This window comes from Rattus rattus, chromosome 11, assembly GCF_011064425.1.
Source record: "Rattus rattus isolate New Zealand chromosome 11, Rrattus_CSIRO_v1, whole genome shotgun sequence".
In the NCBI taxonomy this organism is placed as follows: Eukaryota; Metazoa; Chordata; class Mammalia; order Rodentia; family Muridae; genus Rattus; species Rattus rattus.
The window spans coordinates 18,125,271-18,151,750 of record NC_046164.1 but is presented as its reverse complement, the minus strand read 5'-3'; the positions used below and the strand labels follow the sequence as shown (position 1 = coordinate 18,151,750).

The 26,480-nt window shown below is 47.9% G+C and overlaps 1 protein-coding gene, 1 long non-coding RNA gene and 1 pseudogene across 4 annotated transcripts; 1 reads left to right on the top strand and 2 right to left on the bottom strand.

The window, feature by feature from the left end:
- Positions 1-2,453: 2,453 nt before the first annotated feature.
- On the bottom strand, positions 2,454-4,385 carry LOC116912199. Of its 3 annotated transcripts, none has more exons than XR_004389432.1 (4): positions 3,753-4,385; positions 3,404-3,492; positions 2,898-3,014; positions 2,454-2,736 (listed from the first exon to the last, which is right to left on the bottom strand). It is a non-coding gene; the product is annotated as an uncharacterized LOC116912199 (long non-coding RNA). The 3 variants fall into 3 exon arrangements; XR_004389431.1 differs by having other exon boundaries at positions 2,898-3,009; XR_004389430.1 differs by lacking the exon at positions 2,898-3,014.
- Positions 4,386-5,502: 1,117 nt separating this feature from the next.
- Tmem271 (transmembrane protein 271) lies at positions 5,503-7,884 on the top strand. Its single transcript, XM_032916132.1, has one exon. The coding sequence runs from the start codon at positions 5,762-5,764 to the stop codon at positions 6,884-6,886; it is 1,125 nt and encodes a 374-aa protein (XP_032772023.1). The 5' UTR covers positions 5,503-5,761; the 3' UTR covers positions 6,887-7,884.
- A 13,495-nt stretch (positions 7,885-21,379) lies between these two features.
- On the bottom strand, positions 21,380-21,996 carry LOC116912499 (annotated as a pseudogene).
- Between the last annotated feature and the right edge of the window lie 4,484 nt (positions 21,997-26,480).

Sequence of the window (26,480 nt, the reverse complement as noted above, 5' to 3'; positions counted from 1 at the left end):
GGAGAGACGGGATATACATTTCTGCTTAACTTGATGCAATTTCAGAAAACAGGTGAGAGAAAAGTACGTTAAAGATAGAAAATGGTTGCTTTAGGTATTTGCTGTCCCTATTTTAATATATTTAATTGTGGGTTCATATAACTGACTTTTACCTGGGCCTGGCCAGCTTCACCAAGACTTCAACCTCTGAGGGCCCCTTCAAGATGACACTTCTGAGGCAGATTCCTTACCCGTTTGAAGCAAGCTAGAAGCTGAGTTCCAGATCCCACAATTGGACGCCCAGAACCACTACAATGTTGATTATTAGAGGCAGGCTGTCCAGTGTCTACTTTTTAAAAGTCCCCCTGAGATCTTTCCTTGCAAGGCAGCTGCTTTTTTTTTTTGCCAGAATTCTCTGGAGCTCTGAACATTACGAGACCGTGAGGCCCTTCTGCAGCACAAGCCTAGACCACACTGGAGAAGTTATGGCTGTCTGACTGAACTTACAGGTTGAGTAGTAATGAGTTTTCGAGGGATCAGCTGAATGAGGTATAATATGTGCTTGGGCTATTACAGGAGAATCCCAGGGCCAACGTACGCCACATTTCCAGTCACGCTTCTATTCACTGTTGATAAAATGATAGTTAGAGACTTAGAGACCACGTAATTTTCAAAAAAGCTAACCAAGGGTGTGTGTGTGTGTGTGTCTGTGTGTCTGTGTGTCTGTGTGTCTGTGTGTGCCCACGCATTACTGAAGATAAGTGAAAGTGCTGATAGCATTCAAAACCAGGCAATGCAAATTAAAGCCACCATGAGAATCCATCTATGGATGCCAGGCTGGCCAACATGCTAGGGAAGCTGACACACCTTGTGTTGCTAAAAACACAACCCAGGAGTACACACATTACAGCACGGGGGGGGACGGAAAATGATTCTAGTTAACGATCTTCTGTTTTCTTTAAGGATAACTGTAAATGTGTGGTGATGCAGCCCAGCAATCCCACTCCTACCACACACCTAAGGAGTTGGAAGCACGCTCATATCGACTTAAACCTGCATGGTACCACGTTTGAATACAGGTCAGTCACCCCGTCAGAGACAGCCGGAATGCCCACCATGTTGTGAACGGATAAACACTTTTGACTAGAATTCTATTCAGCAATAAGCACAACCAATCGATTCATGTGAGAGTTTGGACGAATCTGAAAGGCAGTGAAGCCAGACAGAAAAGGTTGCCCATGCACAGGAAATGCTGCTATGAAAACTATACTGCACGAGGTGGGAGTTGGGAAAAGCTGAGCTTAGCATTCGCAGGAGCTGGACCAGCATTGAGTCATGAGTGGGTCGTCCGTATAATGTATGCAGCTGTCCAAACTCACGGAATCGTACAGTTAAAATCAATGGTTCTTATTGTACATAGATTGCACCTCAATGCAAAGAGGGAAAAATAGAAGTAAAGACAGTATTAATCAGACAGGGCGGTTTTATCCCCAGGTTACTCAGCTGCGTGTCTCAATGATTCCCGACACACCATTCCCAAACAAGAAACAATGTGTTGCTTACTGCAGTGAAACGGGCCAGCTGCAGGGTTTCGTTACCAGCCATGAGTGAGCCAGGGCTGTGCGCAGCATCATGGACAAAAGAAGCCAGGTAGGGAGAATCATGCTCGCTGACTCTCTGTAAAATAAAAACAAATGAACAAACAAAAGAAAACAAACCAGACCAGCTGTAACGGCTGGGATAGATTCCTTCTAACAAATGTCTAAGAAGTGCAGGAAGAAGACTTTGAACATAGTAAGAAACACTGTTGCGTCTCTGAGAACTCGGCTACGATTTCATGAATTCTTTGGAAGATTCACCGTTGGGTGTTTTGCAGAGGATGCCTGCACTGCCTGTGTGAAGTGACAGATTAACGTGGCTGTTCCTGGAAAAAAAGGGGGGTCGGGAGGGGGCGAGGCTTAACAATGAACATTTCAACTATTTGGCTACTTGTGATGCATGAACACTTGTCCCCAGAATCCACAGGCGAGAAACGTGACCCCCAAAGTCATATGTTCATGGTGTTTGGTGGAACCTTTGGGATATAATTGGTTGAGCGGTTTTGTTGTGGAAGAAGCTCTTTGGCTGCTCTGTCTTGCCCAGTCATTCCTCACACCATACCATACACAGCACAAGGGCTTCACAGTTGCAAGCACTTCTGAAGTGTTAGCTAAATAAACCATTGTTCTTTGTAAATGTTATTCAGTTACAGTAAAAGAAGGTAGACTAAGACATATGTTCAATAAAATATTTAAAAGGTGATGGAGTAGAAAAAGTAAAGGTTCGGTTAATTGAGTCATTGTTCTAGGAGATGCAGTTTTGAATGCTAGTAAACAGGTAAATATTAAAATAAGACTTAAAAGGGAAGACGTTCCCTAACCCACAATCGCTGCTGCTCTTCTGGGTTTAGAATCTCTTCCTTGCTTTTAGTGTGGGAGAGTGATACCTGCCCCCAGAAGGCCGTCAGACCTCTGTAGGAACTTGCTCAGTAGTTAATGATGTCATTTTCCTGGAAAAGTAGCAAAGTTATCCCTCACCGGTGTGGTTCTTTCTGGAGTTGCTCTCCTTCCTGCCTCTGACCCTCCAGGTCACGTGACTAGACCGCAGCTACCCTGGGTCCCCTCCTTGGCATGCGTGGAAGGTTAAGCAGACTCTGCAAGTGGAGGTTGAGGATGGCTCACAACAGAACATGATGAGCTCTTCCTCGGTGAAAGGATCCTGAAATAAAGCAATTCAATCTGCTCTAAAATCCTACCTGGGTTAGCTTCAATGTCATCCCCGGTTTCACTGTCACGGGAAAACAGATTGCCCCTCCCACTTTCCACTGACTCCTAGTCCTTTTAGAAAGACTGCTGAGCAGAAGCTGTGATTCCCTGTACCTGGGACTTTACACTGCAAGCAGAGAGAAAGCTCCTTTCGCTCCCCTAGATCCCAGGCAGCAGAGCTCCTTCTCAGCACACGCCAGGATGCTCGCCTGAAATCTCTGTGTTCCTGCCCTCAGAATAAAATTGAATTGCTTCAGCTTAAAGACCCTTCTCAGTGAGTTCCCCTCTCCGTGGATGCAGGCTCTTGCCACCATACTCTCCAAAGAACTAGATTTTTTTTTTTTTTTTTTTTTTTTGCACCACAAACAGGTACATACTCAGCTAGCCCCAGAAATAGTTGGAATTCTCCTGACCTGGCCATTTCCAATCCGACCTGATAGAAAAGACCTATTTGTACTCCAGGGAAATCCTGCACCGTGAGGATCCTCTGCAGGGGTTGGAATCGGGAAGGCATCAGGGGTGGGGGGAGCATAGCCTGTTCACAGAGTGTGGGTTTCTGTCCCAATTCCAGTCACTAATTTGCTAATGAAAAGTCCTACTGGGGATAACAGGGGACCTACCTCACCGGTTGTCCTGAGAAGTGAGTAAAAGAATGTTCCTGAAAGCTTTCAGTACTGAATGCATCGAATCAGACAGGCTCCAGACAAAACTGAGGCAATTAAGAAATATGACAATAAATTTTGAGAAATGAGGAGGCAATATCGGGGGCGGGGGACCATTGTGGAGTGTGAATATACCCTAAAGGGGAAAACATCATGTTCATGGACCCTGTGGTGAGTATAGAAATGGAAAGGTGGTTAGGGGGGTGGCAGTGCCCCTCTAGAGGAGAAACAACCCCGAAGAGTTCTCTGAGGTAGAAGACATCCCCATAACCCTACCCAAGTCTTCCATCTTAAGATCAGACCTCACCCTTCATGGATGTGGTGGCTTCAACTCCTTCTTCCCCAAGACCAGCCAGCCACAGGGGTCCCATGTGGGTTGCAGAGAGGCAGCTCTGCAACGCACAGCAGCTCCAGATCTCGTTTCCCTGGAAACTGGAAGAACCGTTGGAAGTTTGCACTGAGCTCTGCTCTCAAGCGTGGGCGCCGCGATCCTTACGTACGAGGGCTCGCGGAGCCTCCTGGGCCACGCGCCAAGCTCGCGGAGGTAGGGCTGTGCCTTTGCTTTCTGGCGAGTCATCCTTCACCAGGCGCAGGACCGGTATGCTGCTGTTTCAAATTCTGCTCCTCCTGCTAAAAATACAGAGAGGCAGGCTCGCTCTTTCTGAAGCTATGGCCCGAAGTGAAACCCACGCAAACCTCCGGGAGTCTTTGGAAAGCCTCCATACACCCACTAGCAATCGGCTTCCCGGAAGGGTGGGCAAGAACCCCAGAGCTGCCTCGGACACATAGGCGCGGCTTCCCCAGGCAATATAGCGCTCAGTTTTGGAAGGGTCTCTGACTTTAAGGGGCAAAAAATAGGAAAGTCCCTAGGCCTTTTCCTGACTTGAACCTGCTGTGGGAAAGACCCGTGCGCAGGCGCATTCTCTCCACCTCTCCCTCTTCCCGGACCCGGCTTCTCCCAGCCCCAGCTTAAGGCGCAGCCAAGGCAACCCGCGGTTCCGAAGCTGCTGCGCAGGCGGCCTGAATCACCCACACCCCGGACTGCAGGCCAGGGCGGGGTTGCCAGAGGGAGGCCTCCAGTGGTCCAAGTCCAGATCGGGGCTACTACAACGTTCTCCCTTCTCGTGCACTCGAGCACAGGCCGAATTTATTTACCTGAGTGTGAGGGATTTGTCTGCCAGATCCGAAAACGGAACTGGACTCAGAGCTGAACTCACCTGAGGTTCTCCCCAAGACTTCATCCTGGCCTTCCCCATCGCTGGTCCTCTGAGAGAAATCTCTAGCCAGTTCTCGCGCATACCCTATTCATAACCCCCCCCCCAGCACCTACAATATTCTACCCATACCTCAAAGCGACACTTTTCCCTGCACATTCACCACATAACACACAGACACACACATGCACACCACACGCCTGGGCATTGCACGTACACTGTGTTCACCCTGCGCACATCTCGGAATGCACACCGCTCCCCGCCACACGACACATACGTGCACACCACCCTCACGAACCCCATACTACACATTCTGCGTACATCCTTCACACAGGTACACAGCACACACCCCTACATGCCAGCACGTCCCAAAGAAACACACTTGGTCCTCCATCCCCGAATACCCTGCTCGCTGTCCTCCATTCCTTCTGAACATTTCCCCTTTCCCCATTTCCTCCTCCAGGCTCTCCCTCATTCCTACTGCTGAACCCCCACTAACTTCTTCGGTTTCCCGGGTCCAGCCAGGTGGGCGTGGAGAAGAGCTGCCCGGTGGATGGGAAAAGCAAACTCGGGGTTTGCAGAGGTGGGAGGTCCTGGGGGTGGGGCCCAGGGGGTCCCAGGAGAAGGAGGCCCCGCTGGAGTGGCGTTCCCAGGGCGGCGAGCTCTGGACAGCGGCATTGACAGGAGGAGGGCAGGAAGGCGGAGACTTGGCGAGGGCCCCCTCTCCTAGGGGAGGGCCGGAGGGGCGTCCTGGGGGCCAGAGGGTCGGGAGGGGGCCGCGGAGGGTGGTGTCAGGGAGAGGCGCGCGGGGCCGCGGGTGGGGGGGCCGCGCGTCCGGGGATCGGCGCCGCGGTCTGGGGAGGGGGCGCGCGCACCTTGCGGTTTTCCGCGCCGGCTTGGTTCCCGGTGCGGGGTCGCGGCGGCGGCGGCGGGAGGCGGAGGATGCGGGCTCCAGTAGCAGCGGCGCGAGCCCGGGAGGACGCGGGAGGATGAAGAGGAGGCCGGCGGTCCGGCCGCGCGGCGCCGGAGGAGGCGCAGGCGGCGGGGGCGGCGGCGGGCGGCGGCGGCGCGCCCAGGGTGCGGGCCGGCTCCGGCGCGGAGGATGAAGTGGAGCGTCCGCGGGGCCTGCGCCGCGCTTTCCTCCTGCCTGCTGCTCGCCTGCGCGCTCAGCGCCGCCGCCGTCGGCCTCAAGTGCTTCTCACTGGGCTCGGAGCTGCGCGGGGAGCCGTTCCGGCTAGGGGCGGCCGCCGGAGCCTTTTACTCGGGGTTGCTGTTGGCTGCCGGCCTCTCTCTGCTCGGCGCCGCCCTGCTGTGCTGCGGGCCCCGGGAGGCGCCCCTCGCCGGGTCAGGGGCCGGGCCGGGCCCGGGACTCGGGGTCCCCGCATCTCCGGCGGGCGCTCCGGAGCCCTCTCCTGGAGAAACGCGGGCGGCTGCCGGGCCCTCCGGACCGGTGAACAGCCAAAACCTGCTGCTCCTAGGCGTCCTGGTCTTCATGCTCGGGGTTCTCAGCGCCTTTGCGGGAGCAGTGATCGACGGCGACACAGTGTCCCTGGTGGAACGCAAGTACTCCCACTATTGCCTGCCCCCGCGCACGCCGGCCGCTGGCCCTGGCCCGGCCACTGGCTCTGTAGCCCCAGGCACTAGCACGCAGCGCTCCCGCAGCAACCTGGACAGCACCACGACCGCCAAATGCCGCCAGTTGAAGGACTACCAACGCGGCCTGGTGCTCTCCACTGTATTCAACTCGCTCGAGTGCCTGCTGGGCCTGCTCAGCCTCCTGCTGGTCAAGAACTACAAGTCGTCGCAGGCTCGGCGCGGCCGCCGGGGCCGCCGGAGGGCAAGCCGATCTTTGGCGCGACCGCGGGGCGGACCCGGGCTCCGCGCTCAGCCGCTGGCCTCCCGGACCAGGCGCGGCCGCCGGGGCAAAAGGGGGCGGCGGCTGCAGCCACGGCCCAGCGAGGCCTCCATCCTATCCCCGGAGGAGTCCGACTTCACCACCCCAGGAGATTGCGCGAGCTTCGCTGCGCACCACGCTGTGTCCTACATCAACGTGGGCGTCTTCCACGCGTTTGACGAGGCGGGCGTGGAGGTGTGCTGTGGCGGGCACCCGTCGGTGGAACTGCCAGGGTATGCGCCCTCGGACCCCGACCTCAACGCCTCCTACCCCTATTGCTGCCGGCCGCCCTGTGAGATGGCGCGCCCTTGGGAGCCTAGCCGAGCCTGCTGAGTTCAGGCCGGATCCCCAACGAGACACCCAAAGGGTAGCAGTCAGGCTTTGCTTGGTGTTGTGCCTGCGTGAGGCTTGGCACTTACTCTGGCCGGGCCTTGTGATATCTGCGAGACTCTAGGACACTATGTGGTATTCTCCTTTCTGTGTAAGGAGGTGTCTCCCTTCTGTGTCATTCATATCCGGACTCCATTTAAAGTTTACAATAAATGTTTGGGGTGGGCTCGCCGATCACACTTCTCTTAGGCAAGTCCATACCCCAGGACTGTGCTTGGAGGTCCTGGGTCGAATGGGTAAGAGCAGAACGCCTAGCAAAGGTGATTTCCTGTAGAGGACCTCTCTGGCTGAGAGTGCAAAGCAGTTGGAACTGTAGAACAGAAGAACAACCAACAGCAACACTTTGTACCCGGATGTGCCTGCTTCTGTCGACACTTTCTTACTGTAAAGCTCTCCATAAACAGTGAAAATGTTTGGTAAATTTATTGCAATTTGACATTGGTGAGTTTCTTTATTAAATTGATTGCTATGTTATTGGAGAATGTCCATCGGCTTGGAATTGGAGGATGTCTACATGCAAATCAGCATGGGGGAGAGTGGCTGAATTGGGACAGACAAACGCTGTTAGAACAGCTGTGTTCTGCGAGCTGGTTGACTAGGTCCAACCTGTCTCTGAGCTAACAGCTGTGTGGAGAGACACTGATGCCAGACCGCATTTCAGTTTTTGGAAGCCGGTTGTGTGGTTTCTACTGCAAAGCAGTAGGCTTTATTTTTGGTTAATACATATGAACAGTTTAATCCTATTTTAAAAAAAAATCAAAGTCTTAGTTTTTCTGCAAAGTAATTTTCCTGTTAACTCAATAATCTGGTGATTTTAACTATTATAGCATTTCATTTAAATACACCACTCTAATAGCCTTAATGAATGTGGAGGACATACCTTTAAGTGAGTATGATATATGCGTGTAGCCATTTACACACAATATGATGTGAGCTCTATATGACTGGAGTGTCTCCGTCCTTCTGGTGGGCTGGCTGAGGGCCAAGCGTCTTTAAGTCTTGGGAAAAGGAGTTCTGACCCCCATGTTCCTGGACTGACACTGGCAGGTAGTGACTCGCAGACTAGCTGGGAGCAGCTCTGACCCAAAAGGTGCTTCTTTTATGTGAAGGAGGGGAACAGTTCCTCTGCGTGTGCAAATACCCACGTATCAAGCATCACAGGCTAAAAGAGTAGTGGAAATCCTGGGTAGTGTCTTTTGTGTGCAAAAGGCTGCTGCTGTGAAGAGACCTGCTTAAGGAGGAAGCACAGTTTCCAGTCACAGGCTGTGTGATAAGGCCTTTCCTCAACTTCCAAATGCCCTGCCCAGAGCTCCCCTGTATCCCTGGTGACTGTAAGCATCCTACTCCAGTTACAACCTGGCTAGCTGCCCTCCAATCCCATTTCCATGAAGAACAATGAGGTCCAACCATGGGCCAAGCTATGGTGGTGAGGACTGGTCTTACCTCTGCTTAGACATTTCCTTTGAAGCTTGAGGATCTGATCAAAGTGGCAGCAAGTTCAGTCCTGGCAGCTGTGTTTAGAGCCACCCAAAAGGAAGCCATCACTCAGGGCTAGCTCTTTCCATTCTCACCTATATCAGACCTTTGGTCTCTTAGGGCAAGGAGAGAGAGAAGAGGCTAAGCCTCCTGCTGTTGTCTATTCAGTCCAGCTCTCCTGCTTAAGTAGAAATGTTGCAAATGACAGCATATACTGACTCAAGATGCTTTCTCTTATCTACCAAACCCAAGCATGTGATATAGGCAGGTGGGCATTAACAGCTGAGAACAGAGAATTCACACATGGCTACTGGCCACTCTCCTGGGTCCACTCAAAAGCCTTGTGGCTGAGCACAACCAGCCTAGGTGGAGTGAGTTTATGGGCTGCATAGATGCACCAAGATCCAAACTGGACCTTTGTTTTTCCCCCAGAGACATTAAGTCATGCACCTTTCCCATAGCTCTAAATCTTGGATGTCTCGTGAGTCTTTTAAGTTATCTATTAAGGTCAGTAGCCTCTCTACACTTCAGATTTTTTTTTGAATCAAAGTTTTGTAGAGAGGACTTGGGTGGGCAAACCCAGATACCAGGGAAGGCAGTTTCCTATAAAGAACAGTTGTCAGGGAACCTGGCATGGAGAGAGGACCTTGAGACTTTTACCACCTCACTTTGCACTCCAACTCACAGCAGTTTTATTCATGGTCCAGTCTTCTTTAATGGAATTTTAAGTAGTTGTCCAGACTTAATTCTTTGTGTTGCTTGGAAAATAAGTCACATCTTGGCCTTTCTTCCAAAATTTAGACACAAACATAGTGTTTTTACATACTAAGCATTGGTAGTAAAGCATTGTTTGTTCAGCAGGAGAAGTTCCTTAGGGATGGGGGGTTTAGTTTTAAGGGGCTAGGACACGGCATGGACTTGGGCAGATGCAAACAAGCCATGTTTTATTATAGAATCAGTGGACACTGGTGCCTGGGTTTTTATGCATTGCCTCAGAAGGTTGTTCTGTTCTGGGCAACATGAAGTAATAAATACTACACAGCTGAGTCTTTGGATGAAAATTCAGTTAAACAATCACTGAGCAACCATTTAACCAGCCAAATGATTGGCTGTGAATTTCAAAGTGCTGATTCCTGACAACCTGATGCAGTAAGGAGAAAACCTTGAATCCATACACACTCATGCATGTGTATACACACGTATGCACCAGGGTGCACATACCACACAGCAGAGCATGAGTAATTCTGCATACAGTAACATGCACATAAGTGTTCGTGCTCACTAATGAATGCACACACACATGTGCATATCCGCATGAACATGCATATATAGTCTCTTGCATGTTTTGAGGGCCAGGCCAAATAGGTCTGGGGCATGAGAGACAGATTGGAATCCATTCTTGGCTTTGTGGGCTGGCTGTGGGCCCCTGGTCTTGTATTTTTCTCTCTGCTGCAGTATTACGTCATAGGGTGAACATGCAGGAACCTCTGAGGCCAGAGCTAAGTGGGAACAGACAATCAGAGAGGACCATCTCCAGGGTCAAGGCATCTCCATGGATTCATGGTGGGATGCTCTGGGACCTGGGCAAGGGTTAGGCTGTCAGGCTGAATTCCCAGGCTCAGAGCCTGCTACATGCAACTCCAGCGTTGGCCACTTGGCACCTCCTTGTGAAGATGGGCTCATCCTACAGTATCCCCGAAAGTCACCATCACCCAAAGTATTTCTTCTCACCACGGGCTCAGAGAAGAGTAATAAATGGCAGAGACCTTATGACCAATAGGCATGAGTAGAATGAGTAGAATTCCCGTTCCACCTGAGAGTCCGCTGCGGTCTCATGTCACCAGGTGTACTTCCAAGGGCCCAGTGTCCCAGCTTGGTTTACTGCCTAATCCACAGGGGGGCGGAGGACCCCAAAAGGGAGAAAGAAATGAGTTCAGAACAGCAGCAAGCAACTATGCTTAATTTTCTCAAAAACTGAAATCTAAGCAACTGCTGGGATAAGAGAAGCCTGGTGATTCTGTTGCTAAACTTCCTTCCCATAGGGAAAGAAACCAATGGTCGCCCCCTCCTCCTAAGGTCCCAATGACAAAGTGTGATTTACTAGAGCACACTCTTAGGAACCAATGAGGTTATTGATCATAGGTGAAAGCTATGGGTCGTCCACACAAAAGGCCCCGTTGGAAAGTGTGACTCAGCACGGATGCTGGCTTTCCCAGAGACATCAGTGGACCCCCCACCCCCACCCCCGCCAATCTTCCCTGGCCTGTAGAGTCTAGCCCCTCCCTGAGGCCATGTGCAGTTAAGGCAGAATCACATACAGCAGGCAGTGTGGAGTAGCCAGACAAAGTCAACGAGCCCAGCTGAGATGGTCTTTTGCAAGCAGAGATGGACAGATTTCCAAAGATGCAAGTTGTTTGGCTGGAAGGATAGTCAAGGACAGGTAAGTTCAACACAGTGTTCTTGGTGTCTGTGCTTTATATTTTATACGTGTGATTTTCCCTCAGAGAATCTCTGATCTTGTGATATTTCACTTTATCAGCCACTGATCCTCAATGAATGCCACTGTTGGATCAATAAAATCTCTTTTAACACACAGGATACTCCACAAAATGCTTTTCTGGCCACTTCCTTGTTCATGGCCAACTATGGTGAGGGAAGGAGCCAGATAAGGAGGCAAAAGGTCACGGGCTCTTCTGCGCCTTCCCTGGGCTTTCCTACAGCAATGGGCAGGCTGGCCTCCTGCTGTTCAAGCCTCTTGCTTCTCCATCCTCCAGGTTCCAGGCAACCTCTATGATTATCCTTTGAAGACGTTTTTGAATCACCTAGGGACCTCTTCCTTCATCCTTTTTTTTTTTTCTTTTTGCTGTTTTAAGACACGGTTTCTCTGTGTAGCTTTGGCTGTCCTGGAACTTGGTCTGTAGAACAGGTTGGTCTTAAACTCTCAGAGATCTGCCTGGCTCTGCCTCCCAAGTGCTGAGATTAAAGGTGTGAGCCACCAATTCCTGGCATTCGTCTCTACGCTTGATGCGACATTTTCCCGAAACTTTGTCATGCCGTGTTGCTTTACTCAGAAAAAGTCGAGAAGGAAAGGAACATCTTGACTATGGTTTGCCCAGGGCTGATGCAGGTTTTCAACGGGGGAATCCACTGACTCACTAGCTGTGAGGACCTACAACAATATTCCTGGACTATCGTGTATATGAGGGAAGGCCATGGTGTTATCAGAGGTGGGCATCTGAGGCAAAGGAGGAATCATAGCATCTGGGGGCTGAGGACTGGACAGAGATAGTGGGTGGTTGCTAAGCCTGAGTCTGAGCCCTGATAGCATTCCTAGAGGGCCATTTTTATCTTTCTCTGTGAGGGGCATGGGTCAGGGAGGAGGGGAGACTACACAGTGAGAGCAGAAATGTGGACAGGAGGAAGGAAGGGCCTCGAGAGTGATGTAATAGCAGTGAGGATAACAGGAGTGTGTGGACCGCCCTGCTTCTGGTGCTTCAGGACATTTATACCGAGTGTCCTCTCGAGGCCCTGACACTGCTAACACCTGGTTTGTAGAAAGAAGACGGAGGAACTTAGGGACCCAGCACACATGCTCCCGAAGGAAGCAGAAGTGAGGTCCCTATCATATGTCTACCTGTTACAGCAGGACCACCCCGACCCAGCCTTCCTTGGCTTGCTTACCTAAGCCATATTCCTACAGCCAGGAATACAAGCCATCTATGTCCAACTCCTCCTCCATTGCCCCTTGTTCAACTCGGAGAACCTCTTCATGCCCTTCATCCAGGAGACATGACCAGCCCTGAACCTGAACCAGAGGTAGACCGGGCCTCTTCTGCTCTGCATGAGCAGGTTTGCGATGTATCTAGGATATTCCCAACGAGTGGCGTATGGTAGAATCCCCACAATTGTGTGCCTGTACTAACATCTAGGAGGTAGAATGCACAGTAGGATGTGGGGTTGGTTGAAGGAATGGGTAGGGTTAGTGGACAAACACTGACAAGGAATGGACTTCCTTTTTTTTTTTTTTCTTTCTTTTTTTTTCTTTTTTTCCGGAGCTGGGGACTGAACCCAGGGCCTTCTGAGCTAAATCCCCAACCCCAAGGAATGGACTTCCTGATGCTCTCAAGTGCTCAATGGACTTGGGGAATTTTATTGCTGGCATCATCGACTTTTATTAATTCATGGAGGGCGCTCGTGGGGTACGTACCGTGCACAGATTCAGGGCTGGCATGGGAGTGTAGAGATGACCCAGGTCAGCATGGGAGACAGACATCTACTTTCATCTCTGTGGAACCTGGGCCAAGTGCATTCTTTCCCTCCAGTAGTAGAACCAGCCGGCTTCTGAGGTCTCAGGTACAGACAGGAAGGAAATTGTACCCAACCTTGTGCAGCAAGGCCAAGCGCACAGTAGGCCTCGTGCGCTCACAGATCTGAAAAGTCATGCCGCGTGAGTAGCCTGAAGAAAAAGATGAAGCAGTAAAAGCAATTGCAGAAAGTTTCTTACATTTGTTTTATTTGCAATTTTGTTTAAGACAGCCACAAATAACTGAGTACTTTGATAGCCCAGGCTGGCACTTACACAGCCTTCAAAGGGCCTTGTCTGGGGAAGAGACTTGTTTCCAGTAGCACAGGCCCCGGCTGCTACAGCATCTGTGGACGAGGTGATACACGAATTCCTTAGCTGTCTCTGCTTGCTCTATCAGGACCTTCGGAGCCTCCCAAACTGTTCCTCTTGGGCCCTCAGAAGGTCTTCCCTCCTGCTTGCCCCGGGCTTTTCCCGGAAGAGGTCGTCTTCGAATTCCCACATCCTCAGTTTCCCTTTGCTGCAGCACTCCCACACTGCACCCCCCAACCCATGCTTCCGTAGGAACAGGAACTACCCTGGAGGAGGGTCTGCGGGGGCCTGCCCATGACAGCCCCTCCTGCTTTTTAAAGTGTAATTCGGGTTATTTTTTCCTTAAATGCGTGACTTTGCCTCTCCCACACTGAAGCTCAGCTGCCACTGTGCAGCCACCTACTCACGCTGCCGCAGGGTGGCGGCGAGCCCAGAGCTCACCTCAGGGTTCTCTGGAGACGGAAGCTCGTCTGGGCTGAAGTGGTCATGCCCTTTGCTACTTATAACTGGGTCGAGGTGTAGATCTAGCTGGGGGCCTTGTCTCAGGCCAAGGCTAATTATTCTTAAAGACATATACAGGTGGTGGGGGTGTGTGAACAGGTCTTCATCCTCAAAACAGGTGGGAAGAAGAGTCTGAGAGGACTTCCAAACTCAGATGAGAGCTGTCTGCTCCCTCCAGAATCACAGCGGGGGGAGTCAGCCTGGGTCTAGGTAGGACTGGAGCTCGTCTTGGTAGGGCAGCTGTGGGAGTTTTACAACCCAGATTGCAGGTAGCCAGTAGGACAGCCTCGACTGTTCTTAAAGATAGACGTTTAGCTGTCTGCTCACCACTTGTTCAAGGTCCCCCGAGCCTCTAAATGTACCCTTCTCTCAAATGACATACCTATCCTCTTCCAATGAGAGTCTTGCCTACCCCCAGAACCCCTTCCAGGAAGCCTGACACCCCTGTGGCACCTCCTGATTGAGCTCATTCAAGTCACCAGCAGCTGTCAGCCAGCTTGAGCATAAGCGCAGTCTAGACAGACCCTCGAGGTCTGGACAGTAGTGTTGACAGTCAGCCTCTGAGATTAGAGCCACCTCCTTCTACTTGTTTCTTCTATTGAAAACTGGGACAAATTTGGAACATATTATACCACAAATACACCTATTCAGTCCTATTTACACACTCATCAAAATTACAGCAAAAAATTTAAAACTAAAAACAAATGGAGAAGAAGAGGTTTTAAATTACTTCCCTCATCTCAGTCCACCTTTCCTTTCTTTCTTTTATTCCTACATAAACTTACAGGAATATCCTGAGCTCTTCTGTAATTCTTCCCTCTGATCCTTTGAGATACCAATTACCCTAACCTGGTGGGTCATCCCTGTCTTAGTTACCTTTTTATTGCTGTGAAGATACAGCATGGCCAAGGCAACTTAAAAAAGAGTTACTGGGGCGTAACAGTCAGAGGGAAACATAGCTGTCATAGTGGGGAGCATGGCAATAGGCAGCAGGCAGTCATGGCATTGGAGCAGTAGCCAAGAGCTCACAGTGCATCTATGAATGTGAGCAGAGAGGGCTAACGGAATGGTGAGGGCTTTTGAAACCTCAAAGTCCATCCCCAGTGATGCATCTCCTCCAACAAGGCCACACCTCCTAATCCTTCCCAAACAGGTCCACCAACTGGTGAAGAAGTATTTAAACATATGAGCCTACCACTGTGGTTTGGATAAGAATGGCCCTCCCAGGCTCATCTATTTGAATGCTCAGTTACCAGGGAGTGGAACTCTTTGATAGAATTCAAAAGCCCATACAGGCCCAGGTTCTTACTCTGCCTGCAGATCAAGGTGCGGCTCTCAGCTATGTCTCCAGTACCATGCCTGTCATGCCTGCAGTCATACTCCCTGCCAAAATACTGGGCTAATCCTCTAAAGCTCTAAGCCAATCCCCAATTAAATGCTTCCTTTTAGAAGTGTTGCCTCATAGTGTCTCTTCAGAGCAACAGAACAGTGATGAAGCATGTTTGGGGGTAATACAAAATTGCACGTGTTCCCATGTGCAGTATGGTGTATTCTTTTGCACATTTAAAAGTTTTACATAAACACACTGTATTTATTTTTTGTGAATATGCTTTCTGTTCTCATGTTTCTGAGATTCACGTATGACTGTGTGAAACCTGGCTCACTTTTCCTGACACTCTACTCCATCGTATAGGCAGGGCTGTTTATGATCCCTCCACTGAAGTGTTTACCTCTCTTTTCGCCATTATAGTCAGCGGTGTAGGAAAAGTTCTGCTGCTGCAGTTTGCATATAGCTTGAGTGCATCCTCTGAAGGTTCATGTTAGAAACTCTGTTCCCAAAATAGCAGCACTAAAATGGTGGTGAAACTTTTTAAGGGGCAGGTTTATTGCAGGATAAAGAGGTCAGTGGGATTTGCCCTTGGATAGGATTAATGCTGTTCTTGCAGAATGCATTAGTTCCCACAAGAGTGAGCTATCATTAAAGAGCAAAGTGGTTCCTCTCCGCTCTCTGCTTCCTGTTTCATTGCATGACCATTCTTGCACTCCCACTATTTTAAGGCCCTCTGCAAGGAGCCTCCTAAGAGACAAGAAGCTGGGGGTTGGGGATTTAGCTCAGTGGTAGAGCGCTTGCCTAGCAAGCCCAAGGCCCTGGGTTCAGTCCCCAGCTCCGAAAAAAAAAAAAGAGAGACAAGAAGCTGGCACCATGCCCTTGAACTTCCGTGACAAGGCTAAATATACCCCTCCCTTTCCCTGTAAACTGCTTAGTCTCTGGTATATGCTAGTATGTGTATATGTATGTGCCTACATAAACCTCATGCATGCAAGTGCCGTGGAGGCCAGAAGAGGGCGTCAGATTTCTTGGAATTGAGTTATAGGCACTTGTGAGCTGACTAATGTGGGTGTTGGGAACTGAACATAGCTCCTTACAAGAGCTGTAAATGCTCTTACCTATTGAGTCATTTCTGGAGGCCTGGTATTTTGTCATAGCAGCTGAAAATAGACTAGTACACTTGCCTTACAGCTGCTCTGTCAGAAACCCTGGTAAAACAGACTAGGGCTTGGCATTTGTACCAGAAGTGGGACAACATTTGAGATTGAGCTCCCAATCCGTGGGATCTGATGGTTTGTCTCTAAGTAGATAGTGTCAGAGTTGAGCTGAATCAGAGGACACTGCTGATGTCTGCTGCACAAGTTTTTGCTTGCTTGGGGGTGTGGACAAAACCCTCCATGCACCTGGGGCTCACAGACATTGCGTATTGTGAGAGAAACCAAGTTGGATTTTCTTCTGCATCTCAGAATGGGAAACACCACCTAACATGCTCATGGAGGCTAACACTAGCTGCATAGAAAAGCATGACAAATACATCACAAGAAAGAAAAGTGCACCTGTACAACTCATACACACAAAAATTCTTTTCTTTTTATATGTGTATTTGTGTGATGTATGTGTGCATATGTATGTGTGTGTTCATGTGTGGGTACAGATACGTGCATGCACATGTGGAAGTCTGAAGTTGATGCTGGGAATCTTTAATCACTCTACCTTCTTCTTTGAGGTAGGGTCTTGCAAGCCAGTTTGCTTTAGAGATTTCTTGTCTCCTTACAAGGATGGAGTTGTAGCTTGTCATGCCCACCTGGCCTTTACATGGATCCTGAGATCTGAGCTCTGGCTCTCTTGCTTTTTTTGGCAAGAGCTTTTACCGCTAGGGTTATCTTCCTAACCCCAATGCAGAAATTCTTAACAGAATACAGGCTGACCCTTGAAAGTAATGCATTAATTCTTGGGTAACTAATGTCAAATAAATTTTTATTAAGTTGCGTCAAAGGTATTCAAAATAATCTTAAAGAACTCGAAAAGAAGGTATAAAAGAAGTCGTAGTTAATCACTGCGATTTGGATGTGGTTAGTGTCTCTCATGGTTTTGTTTTCAAAGTATGGTCCTTGGCAGTGTGACTTTTAAGAGATGAGGCTAGTGTACAATCATCAGGAGCTGTGCTACACTTGGAAGGGAATACTGTTAGTCTTGCATAGTGATCTATCAAGACTTGCTTTTTGCTTTGCCATGGGACCTCTTCCTTTTGTATGCCCACTCACCATGAAGCCATCTGCCACATTGTGATGCAGTCACAGAGTCCTTATCAGATGTTAGTACCACACTCCTGGGTCTGCAAAACTGTGAGCAAATAAACCACTTTTCTGCATAAAATATCCAGCTTTGGTAGTTTGTCATAGCAACAGGAAACAATGAGACTCCTGTTCACGGTCTTGCTACAGTCATACTTTCTTCTGAGTCACAACAGAGTTAGGGTTAGGGTGTGTATCGTTTGGCTCCGACAGGTATTGCGGGATTGCTGTGCACAGTGAAATTTTCTACATAGAGGCACAGGAAAGGTTATTTCCTACCTCTCTCAGAAGCTGGTGTTCCTGGTTTCAGCAACTTTGCCGTCTTGTTGGGTGCCGTGAGGTTCTTTTATTATAAGTGTTTTGAAGTCTTACTGAGCATTCGGTGTCTTCTATGCTCTTTTCCTAGCTTTCTAAAAATTGCTTCTCTTTCTATTTGATAAATAAGACTTCTGTATTAGTTGTAGAACTTGCTGTATTAGATATATCTTTTTGTTGCTATGACTAAAAAAATCACAACAAAAACAAACAAACCCCAAACCCCCCCAAAACAAAACAAAACAACAAAAAACAGCTTAAGGGAGTTCATTTGGGCTTACGGTACCAGAGGAATATATGACATATAGAATCCATAATGACAGGAAGGCATGGTGTAGTAGCAAGAGTAGACAGCTGGCTGATCACATTGTATTGTGCATATGGGAGAAAGACAGGGAAGAAGGTGAGGAGGAGAGGGAGGGAGGGGAGGGAAAGAGAGAGAGACCATTAAAGACTGCCTTCAGAGACATGCTTCCTCTAGAAAGGTTCTGCCTTCTAAAGGTTCCACAGTCTTCCACGTGTTTTAAATACATAAGCCCATGAGGGCATTTACCATTCAAACCACCACAGGTTGATTTGTATGTTCTAGACACCACTTGTCTTAAGTCTAGCTCCTGTTACTCTGATAGAATACTTGGGGTGAGGTGCTTCATAAACAATAGATCAGTCAGTTCTGGAGACCAGAAAATCCCAGATCAAGGTACCAGCTACTGGAGGGCCTTCAATCCACGATAGAAAGAAGTAAGGCAAGTCAGCAAATGGCCAATTTGCTGTTATCAGGAACTCACTCCTGTAATGAGTAACCCACACCATAATAACTAACACTGTAATAACCCGTGTCCTGTAATAATTAACTCACATTCTGTAATAACCCCACACCTCATGTCACCTGTGCTATAACTAGCCCATCGGAAATAACTAACCCATGCTGTGATAATCCACGTCAACGATAGCTCACTCACCCCTGTAATGAACTCTTATGGCTAGGATTAGCCTTCATGCCCTTATCTCCTGTTAACACCCGATTCTCCAACATGTCTCCACTGGGATACCCAGATTAGCCCAGGGTTTGCAGATGCCTTCTCTCAAGTACAACTTTGTTCTTATTTGGCGAAACGTGTGTCACATTTGTTAACCTCTTTAAAGACTGTGTTCCCTGTTTTGTTCTTAGGAAATCCTCTTGATTCTTGATCCCAAAGTTTCCTTTCTTGTGAAATCGGTTTTCCTGTTGTTTGCTTTTTGTTGTTGTTTTTGTTTGTGTGCCTATGCCTCTAATCCATGTAGGGCTTTATTTTTGTTTGCAGTGTGAGCACACCTCCCATTTTATCCTTCACTATCATATGCCTATGTGTGGTCTGCAAGTATAAATGTGTGTGTCCTCTGTGACCTTATCACCTTTATTAAGAAATACTATTTCAGCCAGACTGTGGCGGTGCATGCCTTTTATCCCAGCACTCAAGAGGCAGCAGACAGATCTCTCTGACTCTGAGGCCAGGATAGCCAGGGCAGAGAAGGCCAGTCTTGAAAAACCAAAATAAATAAATAAATACGAAAACCATCTCTAAGCCATTTGTAGTACCGTTTCCCAGGTCTGCACCATCTCCTCCCCTTTACTGTTTGCTAATGAAACCCAGGTTTTGTCATTTCCAAGTGTCCTTAGTGCTCCTGGCACCATCCCTATGTCGACAAGATGAGACGGTCTTTACTACATGGTCCTCCGCCTGGACGACCTCGAACTGAGTTGGCCGTAAACTACTGTGGGCAGAATGCCTTCTGCACAACTGAAATTCTTCACCTTTCCACGATCTGTTTGCAGTTACTTAGGTCACTGTTTACATTCTATGCTTTCTTGGTGCTGGTTTAAAGACTGTGTATTGATTTTATAAGCATCCTTACTGAAATTTCTTTTTAATAATCATTCCCCTATCACATAAGTAATGGTAGTTGTTTCTTGCCTTCCAAACCCTCAGTGTATTTCTGGTCTTACCAGACTTGCTAGAATCTGTACCCACCTGAGTGGAGAGGGGAAGGGATGCAGGGCCAAGGTCTCTGAAGTTAGCAATCATGATAGATTTGCTGGGATTCTCAGTAGACACTTTAAAACAAATTAAGGAAGTTTCTTCTGACTTGACCTTGCTGAGTTTTATCATGATTGTTACTAATTAGAAATAGGAATTGAGTCTGAGTTCTATTAGTGTTTTGTTTTGCTTGTCCTATTTTTGTTTTGTTGAGACAGGGTTTCAATGTGTAGTCCTGGCTGTCCTGGAACTCACTCTGTAGACCAGGCTGCCCTCACAGAGAGACCTGCTTGCTTACATCACCACTGTCCAGACCAGTGGTGTTTGTTTGTGCATTTTATGTTCCTGTGGTTTATATGCAAATGGACCTGCGTACACGCCTGTGGAGACAAAGATCAATCCTGGATGTCATCCTCAGGTAGGCTGCCCACTTCCTTTGAGATAGGGTCTCACATTGGCCTGAAGCAGCTCATCAATCAGGCTAGATTGATTAGCTAGCAAACTGCTGTGACCCTGCTACCTGTCCCCAGTGGGATTGCAAATGTGCACCACCATTCCTGGGGCTTTCTCATTGATTGTGAGGATCAAACTCTGGGCCTCACGCTTGCAGGGCAAGCGTTTTACTGGCTTAGCCATCCCTCCACTCATTTAATGAATTTGGATGTTATTTTTGTAGTTACAATAATAATGAAAAGGTACAATTTAGAGTCCAGTGATGACATTCATAAGAAAATTGTCTAAGGCCTGATTTTTTAAGGATATTTTAAATCTTTGCAAAATATTTATTTTTAATTTTACTTATCTTAATTTTATGTGTATGAATGTTTTTTGCCTGTAAATATGTCTGTGTACCACATGCGTGCTGTGCTCACAAAGGCCAGAAGAGAATGTTAGATCCTCTAAAATTGGAACAACAGATAGTTATAAATTTTCATGTCGGTGAAACCTGGGTCTTCTGGAAGAGCAGCCAATGCTCTTAACCACTAAGCCATCTCTCCAGCCCCCAAATTCCACTCCAGTATTTTATGGTCACCCCCTTTCCTCCCAGGTCCATGCTTACCCCCTTCCCACCCAACTTCATGTTTTTGTTTTTCCCCCTACTTTCTTTTAAAACCCCACTGAGTCTAATTCATATTGCCTAGCTTTTCTTGGGAGTACATCCTGCTTTGGAGTCTGGACCCAAGGTCACACCATTAAAGTAAGTTGACTCTCTCTCCTAGCAGTTATCCAGTACCAACAGCACCTCAACACTCGGCTGCTGGGGGGATTTTGGGACCACCTTTAGTCCTCCATATTTGGGGGGGTGCAGCAAACTTTATTGATGGTATTCAAAGAGAAAGGAGGGCTCCCTAGGTCCCTCCTGTTATTATGGGGGTCTGGGATGGAATTGTGAGGGAGATGCTCAGTGTTGGGGGCTGAGTTGGGATGGGGACTCCTCAGCAACTGAGGGCCTCTCTCTTGCTCTCAGTATCCTTGCTGGGCTGGTAAGTGGGCCAGGGTTTCTTACTCCTTAGAGGCCATGGAGGCCATTAGGTCCACCACCCTGTTCCTGCAGCCGTATTCATTGTCATACCAGCAAATGAGCTTTACAAAGTTGTCATTGAGAGCAATGCCAGCCCCAGCATCAAAAGTGGAAGAGTGGGAGTTGCTGTTGAAGTTGCAGGAGACAACCTGGTCCTCAGTGTAGCCCAGGATGCCCTTTAGTGGGCTTTCGGATGCCTGCTTCACCACCTTCTTGATGACATCATACTTGGCAGGTTTCTCTAGGCGGCAGGTCAGATCCACAGATACACTGGGGGGTAGGGACATGGAAGGCCATGCCAGTGAGCTTCCTGTTCTGCTCTGGATGACCTTGCCCACAGCCTTGGCAGCACCAGTGGATGCAGGGATGATGTTCTGGGCTGCCCCACGGCCATCACGCCACAGCTTTCCAGAGGGGCCATCCACAGTCTTCTGAGTGGCAGTGATGGCATGGACTGTGGTCATGAGCCCTTCCCTGATGCCAAAGTTGATGACCTTGGCCAGGGGGGCTAAGCAGTTGGTGATGCAGGATGCATTGCTGACAACCTTGAGGGAGTTGTCATATTTCTCGTGGTTCACACCCATCACAAACATGGGGGCATCGGCTGAAGGGGCAGAGATGATGACCCTTTTGGCCCCACCCTTCAAGTGAGCCCAGCCTTCTCCATGGTGGTGAAGACACCAGTAGACTCCACGACATACAGAGCACCAGCGTCACCCCATTTGATGTTAGCGGGATCTCGCTCCTGGAAGATGGTGACAGGCTTCCCGTTGATGACAAGCTTCCCATTCTCAGCCTTGACTGTGCCGTTGAACTTGCCGTTGGTAGAGTCATACTGGAACATGTAGACCATGTAGTTGAGGTCAATGAAGGGGTCGTTGATGGCAACAATGTCCGCTTTGCCAGATGCAGAGCAGAGCAGAAAACAGCCCTGCATCAGGCGCCCAATATGGACAAGTCCGTTCACACCGACCTTCACCATCTTGTCTGTGGGAGGAGGCTGGCACTACACGAGAAGATGTGGCTGTCTCTGGAACAGGGAGGAGCAGAGAGCCAGTCCTCCACATTTGTAATACATCTGGCTTGGGCTAACAAAGGTTGCCCAACCCCTATTTCATGAAGATCCCTGACCTTTGGGGAGAGGGGTAGGGGCTGATGTTCCATTAGGGTTGAGCACTCTGCAGTCTTAGTCTCTGCATGCTGACCAGTTGTGGGTCTGTGTTACCTGCCATCTACCACAGGCGGTTGCTCTGCTAAGCGTTGAGAGACGTACTGATCTGTGGGTACAGCCTAAGTTATCAGGGGTTGTTTTAACACTAAGTCCACTTAACAGAATAATCGTAGTAAATTCTCCCTTCAGAACTAAGACCTGTCTGTCTAGCCACAGTTCTTGGCCTCGTTAATTGTGCCGAGGACGGTTTCCTCTTGTGGAGCAGGCCTTAGATGTAGTCAGAACTTGGTTGGTTACTCCTGTGACGGTCATACCACTGTTGCACCACAGGTCAAACAAGTCATTATTGTGATTTCCAGGGTTCATAGCGAGGTGAGAGTGATAATTACTTTTCTTCTTTGGTAACATGCATAGCACCTTCTAGCACTATGGAAGCTAGCCAGTAGGGATGAAGCCCTCAGATCACTACACACTTGATTTTCCCATGTTTATGACTCATATATGTGGTATCATCAGTAATGGGATCTTACTATCAAGTTCTGAGGGATAAACAAAGCAGTGGCAATAGCCTGCTCTGTTGGGGGAGGGGTGTGCAACTCCACATGCTAAGCCTTTGTTTTTTAAGTTATTTTGGCTGACAGGAAAGAAGCAAGAAGATTATCTTGGGGGAAGGAAATGGACCAACAGGAGAGGGGAGGGGAGCAAAGGAAAGCAATGGGGATGGATGTGAAGGAAGCACACTTTGACATTTATAGGAATGTGCTGGACCTATTTGCTAAGAAAGTAATTAGAAATAACCTGCATTATGAAAGCAAAGTTTAAAGATTAAATACTGAATTTTCTCTAAATTTTTATCTGTTTGGATTCACCTTTAGCTCAGTTTTGTAGCAAATCTCATGACAAACGGACCTAATAATTCTGGATTCCTTCTTCACACCAACCCAGTTGCCACCACCTCTCCCTACCACAAACTGTTAACAGCAGCTGGCTCCCAGGAGTGAAGGTAATGAAGCGCTCCTGACCAGGTTCTGCAGGATTTTGAGGCTAGCCTGGTCTACCCATGAACCAAGGCTGCATATACATAGTGAGGCCTTGTCTCAAAAATGAAAAGAGCTTTTGATCAGAGAACCTGAGTTCAATCCTCAGTACCCATATCAGGTGGCTCCTAATCTTCTGAAGTCCAGCTCCAAGGGGTCCACAGGCACCTGCACTCACGTGCACAGACCCACATGGCTACAAATAACTTTAAAAGTAATAAAAATAAAATGTCTTTAAAAGCAACCAAACTCTGATTATCTACCCCAGCCTTTCAAGGGCTGGGGTTACAGGCACACAGCACACAGCCAGCTTTACTATTACTCTATGTGTCACTGCTCACAAGAAGAAAACGCAGAGTGTGTCCGTGGTGGATGCGAAAGGACAACGGAGATACGTGTTCACGTTTCATTTTCACCGAAAGAGTCAGGAGCAAAACAAAGCTGTGGGCACTTTTCCACCTACTTTTTCCTCCTACCAGAATTTGTTCTCCTTTGATACCTAAAAGTGAACTTCCTTCCCTGCCATTATTTCCGAAAGCCTTGAGTTAGGTAAACTGATGAAGAAAGAAGCAGAAATGAAGGAGATGCACAGCATCAGAGGAGGAGGGGAAAGTCAACCTGATTAGGAAAGGAGAGGAAGTCTGCCCGGCCTGCAAGGAGGGGATGCCCATGCTCTACCACTGCTAAAACACAGAAAAACTTGAGGTCGGCTGAAGAGAAGAATCTTTTAGGAAGGCTGGCCCTGAAGCTCCTGACAAATAAGAAGAAGTGGGTTTAGACACTGAGCATGTCAGAATAGCCATGCTTGACTGAGGCACCCAAGCCTTCTCCGATTTCCCAGTTTCCCCACTGTCCCTGGAGGCCCTGGCCATGAGGGCCTGGCTTTAGGTCTGGCTGTTCACCTACCATGAGCAAGGTCTCAAATTTGACCCCTAGTATTTGCCAAAAGAAAACAGACAAAAGTTAATGTGAGGGGGCTATACGGCTTGCTTTTATTGAAGTATCTAAGGAATTTAAATGTCTAAACAACAGAAAACTCATATTATTTATTTCCTGTAGAAAATACAATAGATGATAAAACTATAATTTTTATGACACCAAATACATTGTGGATTTTTCTTTCCCTCTTTAAATTCACAAGCTATAGCATATATACACATAGACTTAACATAACTTACCCTCTTAAAATATAGTATTTAATCTTTGATCATTTTGTACATCTATATCATACATTTTGACCATTTTTACCCCATCCTCCTTTTCTACCCCTCCTCTGAACACTTCCTCCTCCTTTCACATCTTTTCCCCCTAGTGACAGAATTTAATTAGGGTCACTTAGATGTGTATGTGGATATTTACTAGGTAACAGGCAATGTATTAGTGGCTATATGTCTGAAGGAAAATGACTCCTTCTCCAGCAGCCATTAACTAACAATAGCTCTTCAGCTAGGGTTGGTACCCAAGTACCCTTTCCCTATTTATGTTAAAATGTCGAGGACCTAAATTTTGTGCAGGTCTTAGGTAGGTAACCAGAATTTCACAACACCTGTCCTCATTCTGCAGCCCTTGCATTCTTTCTGTTTCTTCTAAAATGTTACTTGATTTTTGGTGTGTGTGTGTGTTTGGGGGGGTTGTGGGGGGAGATAACAGGAACAGAGACACAGAGGGAGATAGAAATAGAGAGACAGATGGTTCATTTGGGATGGAAGATTCAACAGTCAATTATTCTCCACACACTGACGAACTATCAGTCTTTGCATCAGCCTTTCTGACCAAGGTTAAGAGCAGCCCTGATCGGGGTTGGGGATTTAGCTCAGTGGTAGAGCGCTTGCCTAGGAAGCGCAAGGCCCTGGGTTGGGTCCCCAGCTCCAAAAAAAAACCAAAAAAAAAAAAAAAAAAAAGAGCAGCCCTGATCTGGGGGTGGCAAACATAGACATTCCAATGACAGTGTGACAACATATCCATTGTGAAAAACACTAGTAAGCTTTCTCTTAGAGCCTAGGCCTAGGACCTCTCTGACCATGAGCTTGACCAGGTTCACAGCATGATATAGATGAGGTTTCAAATTCAACCATAAAATGATTAGTTACCACCAGGACGTTCATGTCATTATTGTATCAGGGACATACCTTGCCTGGCAGGTCAGTTTTGTGTCAGCAGAGTCCATGGTAATACAGACACAATCCTACTGGCTCAAGGACAGGCCTCTTTAAAATGACATGACTGAGATATGTTTAAACTATGAAAAAGACCCTAACCAGATCACTAGTTTAACCTGCATACATGACTACATCTTTCCTGTTTCTTTCCAACTAGCTTGGAAGAGTTAACCCCCTAAACCAGGCGCAGGGCCGCACACCTGCAAGCCCAACACTTGGGAGACTGGGGAGATCTTGTCCCAGCAACAATGAAACCCTACATACTACCTGCCAATTTTTGTTTTGGTATCAAAGCACAGTATTCAAGCTGACAGAGAAGAGGTGGTATTTCACACTTGGGGTTGGGGATTTAGCTTAGCGGTAGAGCGCTTGTTTAGCGAGCGCAAGGCCCTGGGTTCGGTCCCCAGCTCCGAAAAAAAAAAAAAAAAGATACTTCACACTTTTCCAACCACAGATTTGAGTGAAGATGGATTCCTTATTTTTCAGATATAAATTACAATAGATCAAATGTAGATTCCAACTATCTTCAATTGAGTCATTTAAGACATTTGTAAAAACATAAAAAAATACTATTTTTCTCATTAAATATTTGTTTTGAAAAATATAACTATGTTGTTATATTAATATGCAGCAGTTTTTATTGGGGTGGGGAGGAGTTGAGGCATGGTCATCCTATGCAGTCTAAGCAGTCTGGAAATCCTAATGCTCATGGTTCTGCCCCCTTGAGTACGGCATCATGCAAGTGTGCTCCACCTTGTCGACTAACAGAGCATTTTTTAAATGAGTAATGTTTAAAATGATCTAGCTTTCATTTCAAATGCTACTAACTCTGATCGTAGGAGTTCTTAGGAGTGCGAGGTCTTTGATGTAGTCCTGTAGCAGCCGCACCTCCTCCTACAGGGCCCCTGGGCTCTCCAAGATAAACGCAATGATAAAGCCCAGAGCTTTTCTTCCATCCATTTAAGCACAGCAGTCACAGCTCACTCAGAGAGGATTGAGAAAGTGATTATCAATGGGGAAATCTTAAAGAGAGTCTTTTATCAATCTGGTTTTAATTTGAATCTAAGTAAAATTAAGTTATCCACTCATTCTCTAGGCT

Excerpts from the sequence above, each read along its gene's own strand:
- Tmem271 (XM_032916132.1), top strand. The coding sequence starts at position 5,762 with ATGAAGTGGAGCGTCCGCGGGGCCTGCGCCGCGCTTTCCTCCTGCCTG.